This window comes from Melanotaenia boesemani, chromosome 11 (genome assembly GCF_017639745.1).
Source record: "Melanotaenia boesemani isolate fMelBoe1 chromosome 11, fMelBoe1.pri, whole genome shotgun sequence".
Lineage (NCBI taxonomy): Eukaryota > Metazoa > Chordata > Actinopteri > Atheriniformes > Melanotaeniidae > Melanotaenia > Melanotaenia boesemani.
The window spans coordinates 37,279,821-37,300,472 of NC_055692.1; the positions used below are offsets into that span (position 1 = coordinate 37,279,821).

Below are 20,652 nucleotides of genomic sequence, written 5' to 3' on the forward strand. Positions count from 1 at the left end.
TGTTAAAAGCTGACTCAAAAAGAGCAAGCTCCAAGGAATGGAGCTGGATCTTGAGATTAAACGCCGGACACTCAGAAAACTGGACCTGGAAATCCAGTAACCGAAAATCTGTATCTCTCAATGACATAGTCATCTCCAAAGGCCAGGGGATGTGAGCTGTCCCTGAAGACTCGTTCACGTCTGAATGCTCTTCTGAGGATGCGGGCTTCCTCGTCCAGCACATCCTCTGAAAAAGGGAAAGCCATTATGAAGAGGGAACAGGTGAAGGGGAGTTGGACCTATATATTCTACATTGCCCTCGTCACGGATTTCTTTGAATACACCTTTGTAACCTCATCCGCTGTGTTTTCTAATCTCAATTAATGCAATAAAACACATATTTATAAAACCTCTGACAGCAATTTGACGAGCAGTCTTCATTAGCATAGTAATATAACACTTGGCCTGAGTAATAATACTACAACTCGAATCCATATAAAAAGGCTGTTGCGATTATGAACAGATTTCGATTAAATGTACGGTGACTGTATTTGTAATATTTTAATACTGGATGATTAAAATGACGCGCCATACTTAGGAAGACCGTGGACATGCTGTAAAACACATTAATTCCTCACAGAATTGACGTTGGACATGCAGGTGACTCGCTAGGATTAATCTTAGCCTGAGCAGTTAGCCTGGTCTGGAGCAGGCTAGCTGCAGCGGATAAATCACCATAGTAACTTGGCCGGGTTTAGTTTGAGCTGCTTTCATGCAACCGACTTAGGGCTAAATTCAGCCAGGATAACCAACATATCCCGGCTTAATCCCTTATCTTGGTTTCGTGCAATACCCCTCAGGTCTGAGCAGAGTTTTGAAAGGAAGAACAACATATCTGAAAGTAGGAGGGACTTTCTGAGTGTGAGAGCAGAGTTTTGAGAGAGAGAACGACGATATTTGAGCATGAAAACCAAAAATCTTGCTCTCAAAGCAAACAATTGATTAAAGGGAGGAAAATACCCCCATAGGCCTCTGGAGGTTCCTACTGGAAGGACACTTGAGCTTGACCCAGAGTAAGTTTCCCACCTGGTCTTGGACCAGCTGGGATTCTCCAGGAAGATGATATGCTGACATACGATGGATAAAAAGGACAGACGGGGTAATGTGGTTCACAATGAAGTCATGTCTACAGGCGCTGGTTTCTCTTTTACTTTATTTTAACATCACATTGTTGTATGGGGAATCTTCTTGTTCCTCAGTCACCTCCACCTCACCTTCAAGCTCCTCCTCTCTTCCCAGCTCCTCTTCTTCTTCTCCGGTGACCTGAGTGCTGATAAAAGCTTTCTGGGGTCGTTTGGGTACAGCATAGTCATCCTCACGGGGGTTATAGGGATACTCATGGCCTTTAGGGTCGGCTGCTGTACCCATAATCCTCCAGGCGTCTCCTCTCATCTCCTCAGGGTCGTCGTACAAGGCAGTGATGGGCGTGGGACCTGAGGTGGTGGCAGCGCAGCCTTCGGGCTCGTCGTAGATGTGGTCCACCTTTCTGTAGGTGGGTCGCAGGCTGTTGGCTTGGCTGATGGAGATGTTTCTGATCTTCATTTCGTCTATGCTGTCATACAGCGGATCGGCGCCTGATTCGTTGCCGGAACCCTGATGGCAGCTCAAAATGTCGGACATGACGTTGGTGGTGATGGTGTCGAAGGGGAGGGAGTAGTCGGACTCCTTGTTGCTGAGTGGAGGAGTGCAGGGCGGGGCCACACTGCTCTTCTTCTTCTCCTTCTTGATGCTCCGACCAGCAGCGCCCGACAGGCTGATCTGTGAGTACATCTGGTCCAGGTTGGGGTTGGAGCCGGGGCCCGGGGCCAGCTCAGGGCTGGCGTTGGGCAGAGGACAGCTGGAGATCATCTTCACCTGGTTCTTTCGAGGGGTGGGGACTCCACGAGGGTCCAGCGTCAAGCTCTTTACAGCAGTCAGCATTTTGTCGACTGGAGGCTCCAGATGAGACTGAAAACAAAACACACAACCAATCAGTGACCAGTCAAACCAGTCTGGCCTCATCCCACCCAGTGAGCCTCATTTTTATGACTTCGTTGGTTTTTATCAGTCAGAATCATGTCGGGAGACTTAGGTTAATTACACAGATGATAAATCATGTTTGATGATGATGTTAAAGTTAAATATAAACATTCCTAATATGTCACAAGCACAATTCCAAAAGTTGAGACGCTGTGTTCTCATCCTCACCGACCATATTTTAACCCAGTAGCAGATCACCAACACACCAGAGCATGGAACTGAGACGTTTCATCACCATGGAACTACTGTTTACATCATGCCGAACATCGAACTAAAACTACTTTTTACACCGTGCCGAATATCACCCTGGAACTACTTTTTACACCATGATGAACATCACCCTGGAACTACTTTTTACACCGTGCCGAACATCACCCTGGAACTACTTTTTACACCATGATGAACATCACCCTGAAACTACTTTTTACACCATGCCGAACATCACCCTGGAACTACTTTTTACACCATGATGAACATCACCCTGGAACTACTTTTTACACCGTGCCGAACATCACCCTGGAACTACTTTTTACACCATGATGAACATCACCCTGAAACTACTTTTTACACCATGCTGAACATCACCCTGGTACCTACTTTTTACACCGTGCTGAATATCACCCTGGAACTACTTTTTACACCATGATGGACAACACCCTGGAACTACTTTTTACATCCTGGAACTACTTTTTACACCCTGGAACTACTTTTTACACCGTGCCAAACATCATCCTGGAACTACTTTTTACACCATGATGAACATCACCCTGGAACTACTTTTTACACCATGATGAACATCACCCTGGAACTACTTTTTAAACCATGCCGAACATCACCCTGGAACTACTTTTTACACCGTGTCGAACATCACCCTGGAACTACTTTTTACACCGTGTCGAACATCACCCTGGAACTACTTTTTACACCGTGTCGAACATCACCCTGGAACTACTTTTTACACCGTGTCGAACATCACCCTGGAACTACTTTTTACAGATGGGTAGATATGGCTGAAGTCCTAATGACTGGTTGTTTTTAGAGAAGTGTTGATTCTTGTGTTTGTTTCTCACCAGCTGGGGGCGCTGCTGTTGCTGCTGCTGTGAAGGGGTGAAGCTCTCACTGTCTTTATGATGAATCATCTGACAGCCTGGAGCTTCGCTCACCATGCTGTACACGCCGTCAGCTTCCTGCAGGCAAAGCAGAGAAAGCAAAGATTTCAGAAAATCTAGAAATGATTGTAAGAGTCTTGATTTTAGAGAAAACTTCAGGAGCGTCAGCTGACCTGAGCAGGGGGGGGTTGTGGCACTTGGCCGCGGGGTTGAGGCAGTGGCAGCGTCCTGCTGTGGGCCAGGGGTGGGTTGACTGGTGGGGGAGGCAGGTTCAGGATCTGAGGGGCCTCTGGGCTCCCCTGGCCTCCCCCAGAGGTCTGCCTGCTGGGGAAGGAGATCTTCTGTAGGTTGATGGCTGTCTCTACGGTCTGGAACAGAAAGTTCCCATCTTTGGTATCAAACTCGAAGCTCCCCTCACCAGAGTCGCATCTGCGGCCTGCCTCGAAGGAGAAGGTGGACTGGGGAGAGAGAAACAGTTAAACCAGACTTAAGTCCTAGCTTCCTGAGTGTCATTAGACTACCTGGAGGCTGTACAGGATTCAGGAGTGAAGCAGCAGTCTGACACTTAAAGACGAGTTTTAATTTCAGGATGATTTAACATAAACATGATTCCACATTTAGTGAAACCTTAGACTCAGGAGCCAAACACAATATGAACACATCAGCCTCACACATATGGTCTGGCTCTGGCTTTCCCAGTGGTCCCAGTCATGATTGATTAAACACATCAACCAGGTGGACCAGCACATCTGTGCTAAACTGAAACCATGTTAGCCACATCCTAGCAGGTCTTCAGGGACATCCACCATCCAGATGTTTAGTCATAACACAGTTAAAAAGATGTTTTCTACCCCCAGCACAAAAATCTACCAGGAGGGGCCAGAGATGATTAGGAAGGTGGAGACGATGACAAAGATGGAGACGATAAGTAAGATGGAGGTGATGATGACGGTGGAGACAAGGAAGATGGAGGTGATGAGGAAGTAGGGCAGGGCCACTAATTTCCTGAATTGATCCGATTTGATTCACAATAGCCTATTTCAATTCGATTTTGATTAAATCCAATTCGATTTGATATAGTTTAAATTACATCGATATTAATTGATTTTTCTTGAATATTAAAGATGTTGTTCTACATATTCTCAAAGTTCAGATCTCAGATAACGTGTTGATGGTAATAAAACCTACAAAAAATGTATCCATTTAAAGCCGCAATACGACTCAGAAATTTCTAAAATGACGTAGATTCAGCTTGAACAGCTGTGCACGTTACCATGATGACCGTGAGGCTGTCAGCGTAACACTGGAGCAGGAGAAATACTTTATCTGCACCTCCCTGGAGTGAGATGCTTCCATCTCCTCCTGGCTGAGAGAATCTAGAAAATTCTCATATTTTCTGTCTGATTTCCAGTTGGTTTAACATATTTTCCATCATGTGCACCTATGAGCACAATCTGTCCTCTGAGAAAGAGGAGATGATAAAGAAAGTGGACATAATGAGAAAGTGGAGTTGATGAAGAAGTCGGAGATGATGAGAAAGATGGAGATGATGTGGAAGGGGTAGATAACTAGAAAGGAGGAGATAATGACAAAGGATGAGGTGATGAGGAAGGTGGAGATTATGGGAAACAAGGGGATAATGAGAAGGAAGGAGATGACAAGGAAGAAGGAGATGACAAGAAAGGTGGAGATGATGAAGAAAGTAGTGCTGATGAAAAAGGTGGAGATGATGAAGAAGGTGGAGATGATGTGGAAGGAGTAGATGACAAGAAAGGAGGAGATAATAAGAAATAAGGTGATGAAGAAGGTGGAGATGATAAGAAAGGATAACATGAGGAAGAAGGAGATGACGAGAAAGGAAGAGATGATGAGAAAGGTGGGGATGATGAGTAAGAGGAGATGATGAAGAAGGTGGAGATGATGAGAAAGGAGGAGATGATGAAGAAGGTGTAGATGATTAGAAAGTTGGAGATCATGAAGAAGGTGGCGATGATAAGAACGGTGGAGATAATGAGTAAGTAGTAGATGATGATGCAGGTGGAAATAATGAGGAAGGCGGAGATGGTTAGAAAGAATGAGATGATGAGAAAGGTGAAGATGATAAGAAAGTGGAGATGATGAAGAAGTCGGAGATGATGACAAAGGTGGAGATGATGAGGAAGTGGAGATTATGTGGAAGGAGTAGATAACTAGAAAGGAGATAATGAGAAAGGATGAGATGATGATGAAGGTGGAGATGATTAGAAAGGATGAGATGATGAGGAAGTGGAGATGATGTGGAAGGAGTAGATAACTAGAAAGGAGATAATGAGAAAGGATGAGGTGATGAGGAAGGTGGAGATTATGGGAAACAAGGGGATAATGAGAAGGAAGGAGATGACAAGGAAGAAGGAGATGACAAGAAAGGTGGAGATGATGAAGAAAGTAGTGCTGATGAAAAAGGTGGAGATGATGAAGAAGGTGGAGATGATGTGGAAGGAGTAGATGACAAGAAAGGAGGAGATAATAAGAAATAAGGTGATGAAGAAGGTGGAGATGATAAGAAAGGATAACATGAGGAAGAAGGAGATGACGAGAAAGGAAGAGATGATGAGAAAGGTGGGGATGATGAGTAAGAGGAGATGATGAAGAAGGTGGAGATGATGAGAAAGGAGGAGATGATGAAGAAGGTGTAGATGATTAGAAAGTTGGAGATCATGAAGAAGGTGGCGATGATAAGAACGGTGGAGATAATGAGTAAGTAGTAGATGATGATGCAGGTGGAAATAATGAGGAAGGCGGAGATGGTTAGAAAGAATGAGACGATGAGAAAGGTGAAGATGATAAGAAAGTGGAGATGATGAAGAAGTCGGAGATGATGACAAAGGTGGAGATGATGAGGAAGTGGAGATTATGTGGAAGGAGTAGATAACTAGAAAGGAGATAATGAGAAAGGATGAGATGATGATGAAGGTGGAGATGATTAGAAAGGATGAGATGATGAGGAAGTGGAGATGATGTGGAAGGAGTAGATAACTAGAAAGGAGATAATGAGAAAGGATGAGGTGATGAGGAAGGTGGAGATTATGGGAAACAAGGGGATAATGAGAAGGAAGGAGATGACAAGGAAGAAGGAGATGACAAGAAAGGTGGAGATGATGAAGAAAGTAGTGCTGATGAAAAAGGTGGAGATGATGAAGAAGGTGGAGATGATAAGAACGATGGAGATAATGAGTAAGTAGTAGATGATGATGCAGGTGGAAATAATGAGGAAGGCGGAGATGGTTAGAAAGGATGAGATGATGAGAAAGGTGAAGATGATAAGGAAGTGGAGATGATGAAGAAGTCGGAGATGATGACAAAGGTGGAGATGATGAGGAAGTGGAGATTATGTGGAAGGAGTAGATAACTAGAAAGGAGAAAATGAGAAAGGATGAGATGATGATGAAGGTGGAGATGATTAGAAAGGATGAGAAGATGATGAAGGTGGAGATGATTAGAAAGGATGAGATGATGAGGAAGGTGGAGATTATGAGAAACGAGGGGATAATGAGGAAGAAGGAGATGATGAGAAAGAATGAGAAAGGTGGAGATGATGAAGAAGTCGGAGATGATGAGAAAGATGGAGATGATGTGGAAGGGGTAGATAACTAGAAAGGAGGAGATAATGACAAAGGATGAGGTGATGAGGAAGGTGGAGATTATGGGAAACAAGGGGATAATGAGGAAGAAGGAGATGACAAGGAAGGAGGAGATGATGAGAAAGGTGGAGATAATGAAGAAGGTGGAAATGGTGAAGAAAGTGGATATGACCACCCAGCCTGTCCATGAACAGAATATTTTACATGATACATGTGTCTTCCAAAGACGTCGGTGGGAAACCTTTATGTCAAGTCAAATTTATTTCTATAGATCATTTAAAACAACCTCAGTTGACCAAAGTGCTGCACAGGATAGACAATATAAACAACATCAGACCGCAATACAACAAAGATAAACTACATTCATAATTAAAGAATTAAGTAAAAATAATAATAAAAAGGTGGAAAGATTAACATCAGAGTTGTATTAATGGTGCAGCTATCAGCTGGTCAGGCATCTGTTCCACAGCTGGGGGGCTTTCAGTGAAAAGGCTCAGTCCCCCAGATTTTAACCGAACCAACAGCAGCAGCCAAAAGCAGCTGGCTGGCACACAATCAAGCAAATTTAAAATAGGAGCCAAACCATTCAAACATTTAAAAACCAGTAAGAGAATTTTACCATCTGTTCTAAGGTGGGGGGAAACCAGAGGAACGAACTGGTCTGATGTGGTCAAAAAGCTTTTTCACAGTAAGCAAACCACCAGTAGCACGTTCGGCATGTTGAAGCATCGTAACACGAGTTAAACAAAGCTTCATCCATGATTGCGCATGTGTGTGTGTGCGTGTCACCTTGTCCCGTCCAAAGCGTCTCAGATATCTGTACGGCCAGCTGTACAGGATGTCTCCCGCCTTGTCCAGCAGATGCAGAGCGTCCATGTCAGCTCGCAGGACGCCGTCCCCCTTCAGTCGGCAGCGATCAGCCGCCTCCGTCCTCCGAACACACACTCTGAAATCACGTGCTGACACACACCACACACAGAAACACACCATGAAGTCCTCCACAGAGAAACATCCAGTCAGATGTAAAACAGGTTGTATGTCCTGATGTTAAGTAACAAATCAAGAGACTGTTCATCTCTGAGGACGTCTTTATGTGAGGACAGCCTGGTGCTGAACCTCTTCTCTCAGATCTGGTGATCCCAGACCTGAGACGAGGCTTCTTGGATCACTTCTATGCAGATGATACCTGGATGTACCAACCAGTTCCTACAGTCCTCATTTCCTATCAGACGAGGAACGCCTTCAAACAGACTTAGAACTGAATCCTTCCAGCAGGAGTTCAGACTGGACTGAAGCTCCAGGTAGAGCTGTGTAATGGAAAATTTTATACATATGTCTGCACTTTGTATTGTTACAAAACCTTGTCTTGTGATTTACTAAGGAAGGAGGATGACTTGTACCCAGATATGAACTGAGTGAGCTCCATCTACCTCCCCTTCCAATCTTCTGATAACATTCCTTTGAAACAGAGGACTAATGATTTGTCTTGATGTGATCAGCTCATATAAACCAAACCCAAATGTATCTGTTCAGACTCGCGCAGTCAAACCTCTTTGACTGTGGGATTCTCATTGCCTGATCAGCTCTTATTAAAATACTTTGTTTGATTCTCACTTAGTGTGTGATCTTTGATAAATAAAATTCCACAACAGCCGCCACTCCCACCACACGTATCATGCACTGCCTGTAGGGCACCAAGTTCCAAGGGGGTCATGATTAATCATAATCACTGCATATCTAGAGTTACAAACATTCCAGCCTTCTGAGGGTGAAGTGGGATCCAGTTTGGTGATTATGTATTAACAGGAAGAAAAAGATTGTGTGGGATACAACTACGCCATAAACAAACAAACAAGCTCGGCTATTAGGCTCTAACAGCTGGAATATCAGTCGTACAGACTCATTCCGTCCTCCTTCCACACACACACCTAGAACATGAAAAGAACCACCCCCCTTAACTTCCAGCCAATCAGAGACCTGTCATTGTGTGCTGCATTGATTCAGCTTCTGACATGTTCAATGACACAGAATACTTTTATCTTAGCTGAACTGATTCTGTAACCATGGTAACAATCTTACCATTTGGTAGCAGTTGCTTAGATTGTGTTCCGCAAGGACCCCTCGGAGACAGAAGACAGGTTAACACACTTTATTGTTATACGGGATGCCCGGAGGAATAGTCTTACTGCACGTGGGAGAAGGCGGGAAATCCTGGAACCACAGAGCCAGGAAGGGAGAGAGGACAAGTCCTTGCTGGAGCAAACAAGGTCCAACCAGGAGTGTTTCCTTTTATAAGAAAAGTCTCTATTTAGAAATTTTAGGATTAAATTTTTATTTTACCTAATAGCTTTTTATGCAAAGGCCTGTCATGGGATTGCTTTAAATGTGACAAATATTTCTCAAAAAATGAATCCCAAACATCTCAGAATGTAAAATTGTAACAACTGTTAGATTAAAATACGGGGGCACCACAAAGCAGTTGGCTAGCAGCGGCCCTGCCAACTGTCTGTTAAATAACTGTAAACACAGAGAAAGTGAGACATCAGGACTTTAAATGTCTTCAGCTGTTGAAATGAATCAGACCTCAGAGGAAACCACCGGGCTCTGAGCTGCAGGTGTTTCAGGATGTGGACCAACAGCTTCAGGAGCTGGTTTTCCTGACCTGGATTCAACTAGAAACATTTCTTCTGCAGCAGCATCACTGCAGCACTGAAACTCTATATACAGTCATGGTCCTGGTCTAGAGTCCACAGTCCTGGTCCACAGTCCTGGTGCTGCCTGATCACGGCCCCCTTGCAAACACACATTTCTTCCTTGTTGCATGGCCACGCACGCACGTTCACACGTGCATGATCACAAACATGCACGTCTCTCCATCTGCTTCTGACTAGATGTTGCTGATGTTTGTGTGTTGGTACGTTTCTCTGCAGATACGTTTGATGACTACTGTACTTTTTCATATCATCATTATCCTATTTTCTTTATGTATCATGTTGTGGTAGTTTATATTGTTTTTTTGTGCTGTGTTTAAGGCAACTGTTATTTACACATTTTAATCCTGTCCTTTTCTCCCTATTTTCTCCCTCTTCCTCTTCCTCTATCTTCCTGTCAGGTTCGGCACTGACATATAAAGACTAAAGAAAATAAGATTACAATAGAAATAATAAAAATATCAAGGGCAGCCATGTATATATCATGTCTCCCTTGGTAGAGCAAATCTGTCAAGCACACAGACCAAAAAAAACTACAAATATTTAACAACGTGAATTTCTTAATAATCTTAATCTTAACAGCGCATTGATGTTTACCAACCCAGTCTAGAAAAAGCACAGTGGGCTGATTCCTATAGTAAAATTTGGACATAGAACGGTTGAAATAAGGCTTTGTTAGTTACAGTTTTAGTTTACCAGAGTGAAAATGATCCAACATGGTTCCAGTATAGAAGACTCAGCTCTATACTGGAACATTATGACTTGCAGGGACTACATTTACAACATAACACAGCACAAATAAACACAGTTTTCAGGGGCATGAAGCTTATCCTGGACTCTCCTCATAGAGGATCTATCCTGGACTCTCCTCACCGAGGATCTATCCTGGACTCTCCTCACCGAGGATCTATCCTGGACTCTCCTCACAGAGGATCTATCCTGGACTCTCCTCACCGAGGATCTATCCTGGACTCTCCTCACAGAGGATCTGTCCTGGACTCTCCTCACCGAGGATCTGTCCTGGACTCTCCTCACCGAGGATCTATCCTGGACTCTCCTCACCGAGGATCTATCCTGGACTCTCCTCACAGAGGATCTGTCCTGGACTCTCCTCACCGAGGATCTGTCCTGGACTCTCCTCACCGAGGATCCGTCCTGGACTCTCCTCACCGAGGATCCATCCTGGACTCTCCTCACCGAGGATCCGTCCTGGACTCTCCTCACAGAGGATCCGTCCTGGACTCTCCTCACCGAGGATCCGTCCTGGACTCTCCTCACCGAGGATCCATCCTGGACTCTCCTCACCGAGGATCTATCCTGGACTCTCCTCACAGAGGATCTATCCTGGACTCTCCTCACCGAGGATCTATCCTGGACTCTCCTCACCGAGGATCTATCCTGGACTCTCCTCACAGAGGATCTGTCCTGGACTCTCCTCACCGAGGATCCGTCCTGGACTCTCCTCACCGAGGATCCATCCTGGACTCTCCTCACCGAGGATCTATCCTGGACTCTCCTCACCGAGGATCTATCCTGGACTCTCCTCACAGAGGGTCTATCCTGGACTCTCCTCACCGAGGATCTATCCTGGACTCTCCTCACCGAGGATCTATCCTGGACTCTCCTCACAGAGGATCTATCCTGGACTCTCCTCACCGAGGATCTATCCTGGACTCTCCTCACCGAGGATCTATCTTGGACTCTCCTCACCGAGGATCTATCCTGGACTCTCCTCACTCAGGATCTATCCTGGACTCTCCTCACCGAGGATCTATCCTGGACTCTCCTCACAGAGGATCTATCCTGGACTCTGCCCATAGGCAGGCAGGTGAAGAGGACGAGGCAGCAACACCTGAGGAAGTTCAGAGTCTCTCTGAGGATCATTAGGATGTTCTACACTGGAGTGGTGCAGAGAGTTCTGGTAACACCACCCAGTGGTACGGGACCAGGACTGGTCGGGAGCGGAGGGCCCTGCAGAGGGTGCTGAGGTCAGCAGAGCGTACCATGGTACCACCTTCCCCCCTCCAGGACATCTTCATGAGGAGACCAGCAGCCAGAGGAACAGGATCATGGAGACCCTCATCCTAACAAGGCGGCGGCGCTCTGGTTGCCGTCTGAGGCTCATGAAGGCGAACCCAGAGAGACTCAGGAGGAGCTTCTTCCCTCAGGCTGGAGGAGCTGGAACTCGACCCTGTAGTGGCCCTGGCCAGCGTCCTACCTTCTGCTGGAAACACCGTCATTTCCTCCCTTTAACAAGCTTCATATGCTGCTCCATCCACACTGGAAATGTTCTGTAGTCAGTCGTACAGCAGCACCGTGGCTCATTATTTATATTTATTGTCTTTTTACTTTATTACCGTGTTGTTGTTTACTAGTGGTAAGTGGGTGTGCACAGCCTCCACCATGTACGACTGCATTTCACCGCCATTTTGTACATTAAATAAATGAATTAAACTTTAACACATACACCCCCCCTACAATGCTCACACACATGCAGCCAACCCTGCACACACACACACACACACACATGCACACGCACGCATGCGCACGCACACACACACACCTTCATACTGTAAATATTACTGTCTGCTGGGAATTTTCTCATTTTCTGTAAATATACACATGTTCTAATATCGTTTAAATATTTTATATCTTTATTTTTATCTATTTATGTGTGCCTGTAATATTTATTTCCTATTTATGTGTGTTTAAGCTGAGACACTCAAAATTTTGTTATGCTGCATAATGACAATAAAGAACTTGAATCTTGAATGTTGAATTAATGCATCTTTAGTTGTAGATAATCGAGATTTATTGCTAATAAATCCTATAACTTAGTACTTTTAGCTTGACAGATAAACTTAACTGGTTATCTGGACACAGCTTTAATGTGATGACTAAACTAAATGTTTTATTTCCATCCTGGTCACATCAAGGAACTCACTAAGACCAGGACAGACTGAGCTGCTCTGAGCTAAATTAGCTTCTGTATTATATGCTCTACTTCCCTCTGTCTTCGTCTCCTTCCTCTTTTTACTTCTGTCTCAGAGCCAGACAGAAAACTTTCTACATTTTTACGTGAAATAACCACAGCAAAAGTGGGAAATGGGCGGGGCCCTGGCTGACAGTGGTCACCGCTGTCATGGTCTGTGTGTTTTTGGTTTACTGTCATATTGTCCTGTCTGGTTTCTTGTTTTATTTTGTAGTTCCTTCCCTGGTGTGTTGCATTCTGTTTATGCTTCTGGTCATTACCTGGTTGGATTTGCTTCACCTGCTCTCTGTTAGTTCACCTCAGTGTATTTATACCCTTGGTTTCAGCTGTCCTTTGGCAGATCAAGCTCGCCGTGTCTCCTCTGATTCGTCTCTAAGTTTTTACGTGAATCTGGATTAAAACCCGTATTCCTGCGCTTCGTCTGCCTCCTGCCTCTGAATCCTGTGTTTGGGATGCAGCTTCTCCACATTGTCACTCTGTAGGGTCTTCTGGCTCAGGGACCTAAGCAACTGCTCAGTAGGCCTGCTGGAAAGCAGCTTCTCTGTAACCAACATACACCTTAGCAAATGACCGGTTTAAACTGGATCTTTAGGTTCTTTGTCACAAAGACGCATCATTTGTTCCCATTTCTTTAGTTTCATCTGTAAAACCAGCAAAGACCTGACAGTTTGATAGTCAGAAAACAGGATTTAACCAAGACTTAAGAGAGGCATCTGGACCTTCAGCTGATCCATGTACTACTGGCCAAAGCCTCATCAGAAATGGTCTCCATGGAAACGTGGCTGTCAAGAAGCCATTCTTAGGGAAACAGGGAAAAGGCTGAGGTAGGTCACATGACACAAGAACTGAATCCTCCCAAGAAGTCGGACCTTCAAGGGTGGGGTGGCTATCTAAATCCTGGCCACCCTATTGGCCACCCCAAACACATCATCACAGCCTCCACAGGTCCGATGGAGGGACAGATGCTCCGCAGAACCTCAGGAACATAGAGTAGTAGCATACGTGCGATTACTGAGATGCTGTTGGTAAGATTACAGAATAAACTATGGAACCAAATTTCATGTAACTTGGTATAAAGCTGGAAGTCATGTAAGAGGGGGAACCAAGATCAACTCAGCGTTGCTTTCTCTGATGTTCTTCTTGTTCTGCACTGTAGTTAATCTGCAGGTGTGGTGTGTGCAACCACCTGTATTTATGTGCTGATTTTGAGCTTTATAAAGAACTAACACAGTCTGGTTGACCTCATTACTTCACAGTCACCACAATGAGATCCTGAATGAAACTAGACTTTCTCTCTTCTGTCTGTCAGGCTGATTTTCTTCATATAACCCTGTTTAATTTTGACATATTGTTCAGGTCTTTATTTATTGTGGACAGTGAGGACGCTGTACACTGTATAGACATGGCTACAGTGAGACGGGCGTTCAAGAAAGTAAACCCCCACAAAGCACCAGGGCCCGACGGCATCCCCAGACAGGTGCTGAGAACCTGTGCTGACCAACTCGCTGAGGTGTTTACTAAAATCTTCAACCTGTTTCTGAGCCAGTCTGTTGTTCCCACCATCTTCAAGACCTCCACTGTCATTCCCATCCCAAAGACCCCCACAGCATCCTGTCCTAATGACTATCGGCCCATAGCACTCACATCTGTCATCATGAAGAGCTTTGAGCTAATCATTAAGAGATACATCTGTGGCTCCCTCCCTGTCACCCTGGACTCCTGCAGTTTGCATATAAGAGGTCTACAGACGACGCTGTTGCTCTAGCAGTCCACACCTCTCAACCACCTGGAGAGGGGAAACACACATGTGAGAATGCTCTTCATTGACTACAGCTCAGCTTTCAACACCATAATCCCCTCTAAACTGGTGTCAAAACTCACCGCCCTAGGCCTGGGGAAGTCCATCTGCTGCTGGATATCGGACTTCCTCAGTAACAGACTACAGGCGATTAGAATCAGCAGTCACCTCTCCTCCACACTCGTCCTCAGCACTGGTACACCACAGGGCTGTGTTCTCAGCCCACTCCTGTACTCCCTGTTCACCCATGACTGTACCGCCAGGCACAGCTCCAACAGCATCCTCAAGTTTCCCGACAACACCACCCTCCTAGGCCTCATCACCAATAACGACGAGAGCGCCTACAGAGATGAGGTGAAATCACTGACCAGCTGGTGCCAGGAAAATAACCTCTCTCTAAACGTCAGCAAAACTAAGGAGATGATAGTGGACTTCAGGAGACAGCATGTAGACCAGCACCCCACCCATCCACATCAACAACGCTGAGGTGGAGGAGGTCAGCAGCTTCAAGTTCGTCGGCGTACACATAACGGAAGATTTGTTCTGGACACGACATACAGACACTGTGGTAAAATAGCCCGACAAAGACTCTACTTCCTGAGGAAGTTTGGTATGAATACCAGCATCATCACAAACTTCTACAGGTGCACCATGGAGACCCTGCTGACGGGCTGCACCACAGTGTGGTATGGGAACTGCACCACTCAGAGCCAAAAAGCACTACAGAGGGTGGTGCGAGCGGCCGACGACATCACCGGCAGCAGTCTCCCCTCCATCCAGGACATCTATCACAGTAGGTGTCTGCGTAAGGCACGCAGCATCACTAAGGACTACATCATCCAGCACGAGGATGTTTCCGTCTGCTACCCTCTGGTAGACGATACAGGAGCCTGCCAGCACGTACTAAAAGACTCAAAGACAGTTACTACCCCCAAGCTGTCAGACTACTGAACTCCATAATACTGCAATAAACTACTTTTTGTGATGCATAATATGTTTACATTTATATGAATGTATCATGTATGTCACTGCCTCACTGTCAATACTACTTATTACCTGTGCAATAACCTGCTCCACAACCCACATGAAATACTAAACTATGTGCAGTACGAAATTCATTTGAAGCAATATTACCACCTGTCAAATACTCTACTTACACCTTATTTTTTTATTTTTTTTTCATTTATTTTTTTTTTTAAATGGCGCTGCAGGAAACGGCTGCCTTACCAGTGTCTCTTACGCACCCGAGTGTTTCTTTCTTTCTTTCTGATCATTTTATTCCTTATTATATATATATATATATATATATATATATCCTATTGAATATTTTGAACTCTAGTATGGCACTTGCACGTCGTCTTGTTTATTCAAGAGAGGAACTTTTTGCATGGAAGACTAATGTCAGAATGCAGCACAACGTACCGACAGAGCTGAGGAGGAAGTACAGAGGCTGCAAGTCAGGATCTAAGCTAAAGGCTGCTCGACGACGTTTTAAGCCAGTGATCCCCTCTGTACTAATGGGGAACATCAACTCACTACCTAACAAGATGGACGAGCTGTTGGCACTGAACAATCAACGGAATTATCGCGAGTGCAGCTTATACATCTTCACAGAGACATGGCTCACTGATGCGATACCGGATGGTAACGTGGATCTACCGGGTTTCACTGCTGTGAGAGCTGACAGAGACATGAACGCCTGCGGTAAGAGCAGAGGTGGGGGGCTCATCATATATGTGAACAAACGTTGGTGTTGCCCAGGACATGTCTCAGTGAAAAAGGAACTGTGTTGCCAGGACTTGGAACTGTTAGCCGTTAGTCTGCGGCCATATTACTTGCCGAGGGAGCTTAGTCACATGATCGTGTTCTGTGTTTACATCCCGCCCAGCGCGGATGCATCAGCTGCCTGTGAGAAGATACACACAGTAACAGCAAGGCTGCAGACAAAGCACCCCGAGGTGTTTATAGTCATATCTGGGGATTTTAATCATGCTTCCCTGGACTCTACCTTGGCCTCCTTCTACCAGGCTGTAGACTGTCCCACAAGGAACAACAGAACAATAGACCTGCTGTACTCCAATGTGAAGGATGCCTACAGAGCCACCCCCCTCCCCCACTTGGAAAGTCTGACCACAACCTGGTTCACCTACAGCCACAATACACCCCCCTGGTCAAAAGGATGTCTAAAACCACACGCTCGATCAGGAAGTGGTCACCTGAGGCAGAGGATGCTCTGAGAGACTGCTTTGACATCACTGACTGGGACGTACTGCTGAGACAACATGGTGAGGACATAGAGGAGCAGACTCACTGTCTGACGGACTACATCAACTTCTCGCTGGACGTAGTCTCCCCCAATAAGACTGTCCGTTGTTATCCAAATAACAAACCTTGGATAACACAAGATGTCAAAGCTGCCCTCAACAGGAAGAAGGTGGCTTTCATGAACCATGACAGGGAGGCAATGCAATTAGCACAGCGGGAGGTGAAACAATGCCTGAAGATGGCGAGGGACACCTACAGAAGGAAGGTGGAGGATAAACTGAGTGAGAGCCGTATGAAGGAGGTCTGGGATGGTGTCAACACCATCACAGGCTTCAGATCAAAGGCCATAACAGCGGGGGGGGGGGGACAGTGGAAGAAGCAAACAGGCTGAACATCTTCTTTGACCAGCCCACTGTCCCCCCCTCCCCCACTGCAGTACACAACCTCCCTGACTTCATCCCCTGTGCAGCCCCCCCTGCTAACCTTTACCCCTCCCCCCATCTCAACACCCTCCACACATAACAGCAGACCAGGTGAGGGGAGAATTGAGGAAGCTCCACCCATGGAAAGCAGCTGGCCCTGACGGAGTGCCTCCTCGTCTGCTTAGGACCTGTGCTGCTGAACTGGGGGAACCACTCCAGCATGTCTTCAACCACAGTCTACAGCTGGGGAAAGTGCCTACCCCGTGGAAAACATCCTGTATTGTTCCCGTTGCAAAGAAAAAATGTCCTGGTGAGCTGAACGATTACAGACCGGTGGCACTTACATCCCAGCTGATGAAGACGATGAAGCGGCTCATCCTTAATCTCCTCAAGCCCCAAGTGCAACAGGCCCAGGACCCCCTACAGTTTGCCTATCGTGCAGGTGTGGGTGCGGAGGATGCTATTCTCTACCTCCTACACCGTGTCCAAGTTCATCTGGATAAGGGGAGGGGCACAGTGAGGATCCTCTTCTTGGATTTTTCAAGTGCCTTCAACACAATCCAGCCCCTGATGCTTCTGGACAAACTGAGGGAGATGCAGGTGGACCCCTGCTTGGTGTCTTGGATTGGTAACTACCTCACAGAGAGACGGCAGTACGTCAGGCTAAAGCACATCACATCTGACACTGTTATTAGCAGCACAGGAGCACCCCAGGGGACGGTGCTGGCCCCCCTCCTCTTCACACTCTACACCTCAGACTTCTGTTACAACTCAGAGCTGTGTCACATCCAGAAGTTTGCAGATGACACAGCCATCATGGGGTGTATCAGGGATGATGGAGAGGATGAGTACAGGAATATGGTCAGTGACTTTGTCACCTGGAGTCAGATGAACCATCTCCAGCTTAACACCTCAAAGACTAAGGAGCTGGTTATTGACTTCAGGAAATCCAGCCCACTACCACGTCCAGTGACCATCAGAGACGACAAGGTGGAGATTGTAGACAACTACAGGTACCTCGGGTTGTGGCTGGATAACAAGCTGGACTGGATATGCTGTACAGATCACCTGTACAAGAAGGGCCAAAGCCTTCTGTACTTCCTGTGAAGACTGAGATCTTTTAACATCTGCAGGAAACTCCTGTGGATGTTCTATCAGTCTGTGGTAGCTAGTACGCTTTTTTATGCTGTTGTCTGCTGGGGGGGTAACATGACAAAAAGGTGTGCTAACAGGCTGGAAAAACTCATCAGGCGGACGGGCTCTGTGGTTGGCATGAAGCTGGACTCCCTGGTGACAGTGGCAGAGAGGAGAACACTAAAAAAACTACTGGCTATTGTGAATGATGCCAGTCACCCTCTGCACACTGTCATCAGTGCACAGAGAAGCCTGACCAGTAACAGGCTGCTCCTCCCCAAGAGTAGGACCAACCGGCTCAGAGACTCCTTTGTCCCCCGAGCCATCAAACTGTACAACTCTGCATTAGGCAGGAGGGGGAGAAGGAGGGGGGAGAGGGGGGTGTGCAGTCCGCCTGATACAACACATGCACAATAACCCATACAAACAGTTGCAATAACTTATACGTGCAATAGTGAACTGGGAATCTGTACCACCTCTACTGTGTGCAATGCTTGTTTATATTGTTTTATTTAACTTATCTTATTGTTTTTATTGTCATATTTATTGCATTCTATTTGCCTCTATTTTGCTTTGTACTTGTATATATTGTGTCTTGTGCTTGTCCTGCTTTACTGTTGGTGTTGTATTGCTGCTGGTACCCAAATTTCCCTGAGGCTCCCGAAGGGATTAATAAAGTATTTCTATTCTATTCTATTTAGTCCTCCCGCACCTTGTATTTTATTATATTTTATTTTATTATATTTTTTACTATATTGTTTTACTTATTTTCTCTTGTACTTTTACAAACTCTTTTTACCATGTACTATTATTGCATGCTAATAGTAATTCTTGATTATCTAGCGAGTCGAATGGTGCTTCTCATCCTAAGTATTCGTTGCATTGTTGACTTTGTGTTGAACCTGCATGACAAATAAAGAATCATGAATCTCGAATCTTATTTATATTTGCACAGTGTTTTTATTGTTTCATAGTATTTATGCGTTTTAGGATGTGTCCATGTGTTGTATTTTTTAGGGTTTTGTTTCGTATGTTTTGTCTGTTTAAATGTTGCACTTTGAGCTCTTTGCAGCTGTTTTCCAATTTGTTTTTTTTATACTGCAAATGGCAAATAAACTGAACTGAACTAAATTGAGGTCAAATAAGTCCTGTTTAGACATTTTACTGCAGCAAACATACCGTAAACCTATTTATTTTAGTCAAAAATCTGATGACTTTTCCTAAAATGAAAACTGGTTCATCTATTTGTTAATGCAGGATCCGAGTAAAACATGGAGCCGCCTCAGATCCTGGTGGTCTTGGTCTGATTTCTATCAGAACTTTTAATGAGTTCTTTCACGTCTGACTACCAGACATTTCTACTGGATATCATCCTACACACACGTGCGTTTTAATCATGTTAACCCACAATGCCTTGTGTTGTAGTCCACTTCCTGCATTTGGGTCCCTGGAAGCGGCCCAAGACCTACGTTTGCAGGCAGACCAGGCTTTACTTCTTTGGTTCACATCAGAGTTCAGTTTTCTCAACAAACAAACCGACTTTCCAAGCAAACAAAGCTGCCCGTGGAAGCTGGAGTTCTTTAACACACCAGCTTCTAATGCAGAGAGTTGTATTTCATGCTCAGCCCTCGTGTTTGTTATGTGCATGTCACAGGCAGGAGTGGTTCTAGGGGCTCCATGGTGGGCTAGTGCCACTCAGAAAGCAGGCATTCATCTTTTGGTTTAATTTCATCTGATAAGAGATGTGGAACAAAAGTTTAGCTGAATTTTCCAGTCATACCCATTAAAGAGACGCACCACAGGTGGCTGGCAACTTTAACTGTAATCCATAGACATCTGGACCAGCCCTAAAGAATCAGGGCGGTGAAAATGATGGATTTAATGCAAAGGGATGAATCTGTGGAATTTAGTTTGTTTAACGCATCAACACAGAAAAAAACAAAGTTATTATTCATTCCACATTTATAAGGCATCATCATTTTCTTTACCAGCCAAACCAGAAATAAACCTGCAAGACCAGGTAGGACCTGGCAAATCAGACACTATGAAAACTTAAATAGATGTTTCCCTCAAGGTGGGTATCATATGCCCCTCATCATCACCTGCTGGGTTTTTCTTTTGTGGGCAAGAAAGTTAGATCTCTTAGACCACTGATACTCACTTCGGTCCTACGAGGGCCGCAATCCAGCAGGTTTTCCATGTATCCCTGCACCAACACACCTGAGTCAAATTAGGTGGCTCTAACAGCCAAGCAGGTTCTACACAATGACTCATTAATTTGACTCAGGTGTGTTGGTGCAGGGATACATGGAAAACCTGCTGGATTGCGGCCCTCGTAGGACCGAAGTGAGTATCAGTGTCTTAGACCATGCATTGACTACAGAGGACTTAATGAGAAAACTATTAAGAATCGTTACCTTCTTCCCCTCATAAACACTGCTTTTGAACACATTCAAGGAGCCACCATCTTTACCAGTCTTGATCTCAGGAATGTCTACTACCTCATCCGAATCATGGAGGGAGAAGAATGGAAAACAACATTC

General features: G+C 45.3%; 1 protein-coding gene across 3 annotated transcripts in view; it reads right to left on the bottom strand.

Annotated features, from left to right (window-relative positions):
- Window positions 1–858: 858 nt before the first annotated feature.
- dok2 (docking protein 2) overlaps window positions 859–20,652 on the bottom strand; it is a 40,745-nt gene continuing 20,951 nt past the window's right edge. For 2 of the 3 annotated variants that reach the window (XM_042000164.1, XM_042000166.1), the window contains 4 exons: window positions 7,577–7,746; window positions 3,341–3,625; window positions 3,129–3,245; window positions 860–1,986 (listed from right to left, as the gene is read on the bottom strand). In XM_042000164.1, the coding sequence (XP_041856098.1) occupies window positions 1,192–1,986; window positions 3,129–3,245; window positions 3,341–3,625; window positions 7,577–7,746 (1,367 nt within the window). In that variant the 3' untranslated portion in view covers window positions 860–1,191. Of the gene's footprint in view, window positions 1,987–3,128; window positions 3,246–3,340; window positions 3,626–7,576; window positions 7,747–20,652 lie in introns of all 3 variants that reach the window. The other variant, XM_042000165.1, reaches the window with a different exon arrangement.